The sequence below is a fragment of the Vicia villosa genome, linkage group LG3, assembly GCF_029867415.1.
Source record: "Vicia villosa cultivar HV-30 ecotype Madison, WI linkage group LG3, Vvil1.0, whole genome shotgun sequence".
NCBI classification, from domain to species: Eukaryota; Viridiplantae; Streptophyta; class Magnoliopsida; order Fabales; family Fabaceae; genus Vicia; species Vicia villosa.
In genome coordinates this window covers 118648364-118656733 of record NC_081182.1, presented here as the reverse complement: position 1 = coordinate 118656733, position 8370 = coordinate 118648364, and the positions used below count along the sequence as shown (strand labels likewise).

At 34.4% G+C, this 8370-nt stretch overlaps 1 protein-coding gene and 1 long non-coding RNA gene across 2 annotated transcripts; both read right to left on the bottom strand.

The window, feature by feature from the left end:
- Positions 1–3237: 3237 nt before the first annotated feature.
- On the bottom strand, positions 3238–4022 carry LOC131656585 (uncharacterized). The gene is made up of 3 exons (XR_009300174.1): positions 3952–4022; positions 3830–3881; positions 3238–3682 (listed from the first exon to the last, which is right to left on the bottom strand). It is a non-coding gene; the product is annotated as an uncharacterized LOC131656585 (long non-coding RNA).
- A 1651-nt stretch (positions 4023–5673) lies between these two features.
- On the bottom strand, positions 5674–6744 carry LOC131658866 (uncharacterized). Its single transcript, XM_058928116.1, has 2 exons — positions 6122–6744; positions 5674–6052 (listed from the first exon to the last, which is right to left on the bottom strand). Exons 1-2 carry the CDS (start codon positions 6742–6744, stop codon positions 5674–5676), a joined length of 1002 nt encoding a protein of 333 aa, XP_058784099.1.
- Positions 6745–8370: the final 1626 nt, after the last annotated feature.

Genomic DNA, 8370 nt, shown 5'->3' with positions numbered 1-8370 from the left:
GGACATCAAACTAAACTCAAATATATATCTACATCTTGTCAAACATGCATGGATTATGAGATACAAGTCGATTTTAGTTCGAACAAATCGTGACCTGTAGTGCTTAGTTCAGTGAGTTTCAAGGCTTGGAAATGATTGGAATATGTTCAGTGATGCTTGAGGAAGGTATTTGAATGTTTAATTTGTATTGAAACTAGCTTGAACTTAAAATTCGAATTTTAAATTTCTTTGAATATTTCAAGATGTTACAAGTGTGTTACAAGCAAGACTTTGGCTCTGATTTCGTGCTCTTTTGTTTGTGAAGTGTTATAGCCTTTATATAGGCTATGTTGTGCTTAGAATTGAAGCCAAGAAGCTTTTAGTTGCCTTTGTTGAATTCTTGATTTTTTTATATTAAAACCTTTGAATTGTTGACCAAGTCTTGCTTCTCTTCAATGCTCTTGCCTTGTACCTCAATCTTCTGCAGAAAATTGAAGATTCTTGGATGAGTCATGCTTAAGATTTAAGCTATCCATTATCCTTCCATTTTTCCTTTTTATTTAATCTTAAAATAAGATAAAATTAAGCCAAAAATGGATAAAAATGGTGTGGGCTTTGTCTTGGTCGTGGGAGGCCCATGATATTATGGAAAACATGTTTGAACCATGAAAACTTGGCCCCATTTGGAAAAAATACATTTTTGAGCAATGTTGGTTTTATGCATTTTCCCAAAATTTAGCCAACTTCAACAAGGTGTAAATCCCTCAATTTTTGTCATATGAAGGAGATCTTGCACTTTTTGGAAATCTAAAAGAGTCCTCTAACCAATGACTTTGGTCTCATGTCAAAATGATTTTTGATGCTCCTTGTGTGTCCTTTTGAAAAAAGTGTCTTTTTGTTGACTTTGAAAATGACCTGTAATGTCTTTGTTCATATTTTTCAAATGGTGAATGTAATGACCATGTTATCAATTGCATTTGAAATATAATTGAATTTCCTTCAAAATGAGCTTTGGTTTGAATTTTTTGGATGAAGGATGAGAGAGTTATGGCCAGTCAAAGTTCAGTTGACTTTTTAGGAGAAAACCTTAATTTTGAATCTTAGGGTTTTGTCTATTTTTGATCTTTCCTTGATGAATTATGATCATCCAATGATCAAATGATGAATCTTTTGACAAAATATGGATGTTGACAAAAAATTTCATTTTTGACTGTCTGTTGACTTTTTGGTCAAACGGGTCGTCTGTTGACTGTTTGAGCTGCTGACGGTGCGTCTGAGTGAATTGAAGTCTGAAAATTTGTGTGATGGTACTTTGAGATATATGGATGTCCATGAAATCCATTTGAGGTCTCAAAAACTTGTTTCTCCTGTAAAAACAAGAAAACCCTAGTCAGGGACTGTTTGTGTAGGAGACAGTTAAGCGTACCTGATTTTTGTGCAGTGTTGAGTCTTTGCTAATCATGTGATATTCAGAAGACTTTTAGGACAAAAATCTTGGAATTTTGAATTGTAAAAGATTGATTTGATTGATGGTACAAAACACTGAGAATTGTACTGCCAGCAGTTTGACTGTCAACTGACTGTTCCGGTATTAATGTAGCAGTTAGAGTGAAAAATCAACAGTCAAAGTTAATTTTCTTTTTGTTGTTTTTTTTTTTGTTTTTATGTGAAAAATTAAAGTTTATTTACATGACTTGTTAAAAACATAGACATAATAAAAAACTAAAATTTACTGAACGCGAGCAAAATTACTGATAATAACCCTGAAAATCATTTAATGCACAGAAAAATGAATATTTGACTGGCAGAAAACACACGAAATATTATCTGAATAATTAAGCAACATTGTGACAAATAGTACAACATTTAATACTGACAGTACAAATATTACATACTATATTGAACAGTACGACGAATAAACGGTACATTTAAGAAATAAGAAATACGGCAAATTTTAAGAATGACGATTAATAACCCATGCTACAAATAATAACATGTAGATGATTGGGAGTGCAAGCATCCCAGGTCCACAGTGTTCCGGGCTATGTAGACAGAAAAAAGACATGATCACCGTAGCAATGGTGATGACCATAAGAAAACACGTTTCCCACCACTTCGCCATTTTGTCGGGGAAGAAGAAAGGATGGATATGAAGTAGAAATTTGATAGATGAGTTAGAATTTGATGTGAGATTTTTATGGAAAAATGGGAGGTATTTATAGAATGGAAAGAAGGATAGAGACGTTGGGGAATGAAGTGATTCCGTACAAAAGGAAATTTTGAGTGGAAGTAAGATTTGAAAGAAAGTGTATGATAGTGTTGGGAAAAAGAGAGATGTATAGAATAAAGTTGAGATTTGATTTTTGAAAAAGAGATTTGAAAAGATTTTGAAAATAATGGAATATAGTACAAAAATTAATGGGAAACAAAAGATAATAATAATCTACTCGTTACCAGTACAGTCTGAGTTTCCTGATTCTGCGCCTGCAAAAGATTTAACTCTGTACCAATTGTGTCAGTACTATTTATCTGTAAATAAATAAATAGCATGTGTGAAGTAATAAACAGTATTTGGCGTTTGCGTAAGAATAAATTCAACTGCAAGCCAAAATACTGTATAAGAAAAAATTCTAAAAACTAAGTATTTCACATGTCAGGATATTTATTGAAATAAAAATCCATGATTATATGAGACTCTTAATTTTTAGATTGGAGTTTTCTTGAAAAAAGATGCGGGCAAATTTTGGGGTATAACACATCTGCACAAGGATCATTACAAAGTCAATTTACAAAGGTATTTGAAACCACATACAAGCATTTCAAGGCAAGACAAATGATTCAAAACAAGTGAGCTAAGCAATTAAGAGCCCATGGATAACCATGGATATAAAGGGTGCTAATACCTTCCCTTTGTAAAACCTACCCCCTTACCCAAAATCTCTTAAAGGTCTTTTTCTGTTTCTTTTATAAACCTTTCCTTAATTGGATAAAATAAAAGTCGGTGGCGACTCTCTGATTTTCAAAAACACAAAACCAAAAGAAGAGTGTCAGTTTGTATATCTCTCCATGAGAGGTATGGTAAAAAACCGAGGGCGACAGGTGCGAATCTGGTTTTTGATTTGGAAGAGCCTCAAGTCCCAACTCATTCCAAAGAAGCAGTGTATTAAGATAGTTTATTTCATGATTACTAACATTTGGAATCCATAAGAAAACAGTGTAAAAAGACCCAAAAGTAATTTAGAAAAATACAATCCACACTTTCATATGACACAACACTGTCTCTCACTTTTGAGTGTGTCATGCACATCACCACTTGTAAAAAACTATTTTCTTACAAGATGGCATCAAACAGAAAGATGGAATCAAACAAAGTGTTGAATCAAATAAAAATTCTTAAACTGTCAAAATTCAGCAGAAAGGTATTGTGCAAATCATGCACAAGTTCAGCGGATACGGTAAATCACACAAGAAATTGTAAAGGAAGCAAACAACTAGAACAAAAGTGCAACATTTGACACAAAATCACATTGCAAACCTGAAAATTATAGACTTGAATAGATGAATAACTTGCAACCTTTCTTCAAATCTACTATCCCGAGAAGGTCAACGAAATCCATATGATTCTTGAGTTTATGTTCTACTCTTTTCTGTCCCCACATTCTAATCACGACATTGTTGGCCTAAAGCATTTATTTGATTTAGCCTGTGAATTTTTAAAACTAGTTATACAGTCGCAATGAATCGAAATATAACAAGATCAGACCTCATCATTGGTGATTGGAATCGAGTCAAGGTTGAGGATACTAATCGTTTCCAATTTAGAAATCAAACTGTTTAAAGTTTCACGAACCTTAACCTCTTTGTCGGCTATGAATTTCTTAGTCTCTAATATTTTCACCAGCCTAACACACAAAAACAACGAAATGATTTTCAATTGTAATGTGTATAAGAATTGAATGTAGTGATGCTTACACGCTTGAGTTTGGATATTTCCTTATTGTACTTGTTGAAATCTTTTCTGAGATTCTCTAAATCGAATGAACCTACAACAAAACAATATTAGGTTGATTCAATTGTTGTTGCTTTATATATATATATATATATATATATATATATATATATATAGGCTTAATTGCACTTTTGGTCCCCCTAGTTTCAGCCTCTTAAACTTTTACTCCCCCCAGTTTAAAGCCCAGGATTCATGCCCTCAAAGTTTTACTCTGTTGGAATTTTTGAAGCCCCCCTCCATTTGGCAGTATTTTTAATGACATGGCATGGAAATAAACCTGCCACATGGGTAATGATTTAATGATGAATGACATGGAAAACATTAACTATTTAAAATATTTTCAGGTTATCTGTAAAATAAACTTAATTTGGAAAATGTATTTTTAATTCATTTAATTGGACACATAAGAATCCAATTTTGCCCTAATCCCTTTCTTGTTCATTTTGTTCGTCATCTCCTTCATTTCTCCTTCATTTTGTTCGTCATCTCCTTCATATCTCATTTCTCCTTCATTTCTCCCTCATCTCCTTCATCCTTCGTCAACCTTGTAATGTCTAAAAACTCTGTGTCATTTGATAGCTACAGAAGTCACAGAATGAGACATGAATGTCATTGCGGTATCGATGCTCCATTGATGACGGCCTGGACCGATACAAACCCAGGACGTCACTTTTTCGGTTGTGGGATGTACAAGGTTCAATGTTTCATGAAGTGCAGTAACTTTGTTTGGCTTGATGAGGAAATGAACCCTAGGGCAAAAGAAGTAATTTCAAGCTTAATGCAAAAGTTGAATGAAGAAAAGCATAGGGTTAAGGATTCAGTCGCAAAAGAAGAAGAATTGAAGATGAAGATGAAACTGATAAAGAAACAGTTGAAGTTTAATTGGGTCATGACCATTGTTGTGTTGGTATCATTAGTTGCAACAATAATTATGAAATGAAGTTGTTAGTACAATTGTTGTTTAGGTCTAATTTGTTGTCTTTATTTAGGTTCAATTAATGTATAAGTTTAAGGATGTTTAGGTTCAATTTATGTTAACAGTTTATTGTTGTAATTGTATGGTGTTACTTGGTGTTGTCAACCTTGTAATTTGTTGTAACAGTTTATCAATCAATGAAGTTGCTTGGTGTTGTCAAAATGTTACCAAAGTGTAATCAAATTTAGCCAAATTGAACCAAACTAATAACAACCAATCAACAGTTTATTGAACTAAACTGATAACAGTTTATTGGTGTTGGTCAACATGTTACCAAATTTAACCAAACTGATAACAACATGTTACCAACATGTTACCAAATTTTGACATCATCTATTTACAAATTGAAATAACATTTAATCAGTCAACAAAATCTAACCAAAGTGTAATCAAATTGAACCAACAAGTCATCTTTATAGCAGTAAGTTATAAAATTACTTGCATATATGAAATTATCCAAATGATGGCCATTACATAAGTGGTTCATTAGCAGCAAATTTAAAACATAATATTACAAAATATTGTTTGCCAGCCATATTGTTTTCATTCTGAGATCCAAACTGATTACCATATTGTTTGGCAATGATGATTAATCACTACAAAATACCCAAAATATCATATTGTTTTACAATCACAACAAACTTCCAAACTAATGCAACATTGTTACATTAAAAAAGAAAGGCATCATTGCCTCCTAATCCTGAGTTGGTTAAAGTGCCTGAGATCCTTGACCAATCTCAACTGGTTTTTCTTTTCCCTTACTCTTCTTTGCCTTATTGGTTGTCTTAGCTTTCTTTGCCTTGTTGCCCCCTTTAGGTATCTGCCTATCAGCTGCCCTCTTTCCCTTACAGCTCCTCTTTTTGTGTTCATCTTGTCCACATTTGTTGCAAGTGACAGTTCCAAACTTCTTAGGAAGAACAAAGGGATTCTTTGGCTCATCATATGTTTTGTTCCTCATCTTTTTAGGGCGGCCAATTGCCCTTCTCATGACAGGAGGAGACATTGGCACATGGTCAACATTGTTCCAAAGTTGTGGTCCATTATTTGGAAACACAATGTTAGCATAGCACTTTCCAAATGTAAGCTTGCTGCAAAACAGAATTTGTGTCATAAATATAACATAAAGAAAACTTAATGTTGTAGAATTCAAGAAATACCTATAATATGGAGACACATATCCTTCAGGTTTTTTCCTAATGCTCCAAATGCAAGAGATAACATGACTGCATGGGATTCCATACAACTCCCATTTTCTGCAGCTACATGATTCATTTTTCAGATTGACATAGTAAGTCTCAACTCCATTGGTAACTCCAAAGATGGATAAGTCATCATCACCATGCCAAGAAGGGGTCCAGTTTTGTGCCTCCTGTTTGTTCTTCTCTATGAGCAATTGGATTCTAGGACATATAACACCCTCATAGTCCTGTAATAGTGTCTTCTGTTTAGTTATCCTCTTTGTGATATAATGCTTGATTCCTTCCAAAAGTGTTATGATTGGCTTGTCTCGATGCTCTAAAATTGCCCTGTTAAATGCCTCACACATGTTATTAACCTGAATATCACACTTTGAAAATGTCTTGAAATGAGATCTTGACCAATATTTAGCAGGAATGTCAGCCATGTCCTTCCATGCATCTGGCTTTAGAAGCTTCAACTTCTCCATTGCTCTATGAAACATAGGAACACAAGTAGCTCTAGCTGCTGCCCACATGGCCTGTTTAAGCACCAAACCAGAATGTTTCTTCTTCCAATTACCATAAAGGTGTTTGACACACATTCTTTGCTCCACATTGTCACCTAATTCTTAGATAGCAGGAACCAAACCCTACAACAAAAACCACATAACAATTGTATATTAATATATAAGTGAATATTAAAATAATTACATTTAGAGTTTAGTATTACCTTTTGTTAGTCAGAAATAAAGCCATAGCACCTTTCATTGAATGCTCCTAAATCTTGTAGTAGTAAATGCAAGAACCACTGCCATGAGTCTTTGGTTTCAGCCTCAACAACAGCATAAGCTATTGGATATATTTGGTTGTTTGCATCTCTGCCTACAGCTGACATCAGTTGGCCCCCATAATCACCCTTAAGAAAACATGCATCCAATCCAATGATAGGTCTACAGTAGGTGGCAAATCCTGACTTGCAGGCATCCAAACAAATGTAGATTCTCTCAAATGCTGGATTGCCATTGTTCTCTGCACATTTAATAACCACAGTACTCTTGGGATTGTACCTCAACAACTCCTCTCCATAGCTTCTCAAGTGTCTGAATTGATCTATACCAGCACCTTGGATCATTTCCAAAGCCTTTCTTTTAGCCCTATATGCTTGATCTGTAGTTATCTTTGAACCCCATCTCTGAAGAGTTTCAGCAACTAGACCAGCTGGCTTCATGTATGGACTGTGCATTAGCAATTGTGTAAACCTCAAGTGGATCCGATACCTTATGTTCCACATAAATATCAATCAGCTCATGACCTTCGACATCTTTAGCAAACTGCAAGACATCATTGTCAGTGTTCAAACTCCTTAGACCACGAGTAAAACTATAATTGGGGTGCCTATACCACAGATTAGCAATGTCAACATAACCCTGTGCCCTAATCACTTGTCTCATTTCCACGATAGACATATAGTCAACATCAAACTTCCATCCAAATTCAGTAACCTCACCACCTACGTACAAATTAACAGGTTCATTTACAAACATACCCCTATGGTGTATCTTTAACCTAACTTTTATCTCTTGGGATGGCCTGAAATTAACAATATTCAAATGCAAAGTTAAAACTGGTGGACCACACAAGCCTATGGAAACTACTATAATAAGCGACAATAGCAGAACATGGTGGACCACACAAACCAATGGAAACTACTATAGTAATAGACAATAACATAAAACCAGTGGACCACACGAAACTATAAATATTGACTATCACCATGTTCAAAGAAGGCAAAAAAACATACCTAAAACAAAAGCGTTCTTCCTCAGTCGCCATTGTTCTTCTGGAGGTTCTTCAGCTATTGACACCAGCTAGCAATATGAAGACTATGGCGTTTGGAGAAGACAATACCACCACCCACCTGCGCACTGTGTAATAATGGAGGAGATGAAGGAGATGAAGGGGCTTTTTGGATTTTGACGAACAGAATGAACAAGAAAGGGATTAGATCAAAATTGGATTCTTATGTGTCCAATTAAATGAATTAAAAATATTTTAAATCATTAAAAATACATTTTCCAAATTAAGTTTATTTTACAGATAACCTGAAAATATTTTAAATAGTTAATGTTTTCCATGTCATTCATCATTAAATCATTACCCATGTGGCAGGTTTATTTCCATGCCATGTCATTAAAAATACTGCCAAATGGAGGGGGGCCTCAAAAATT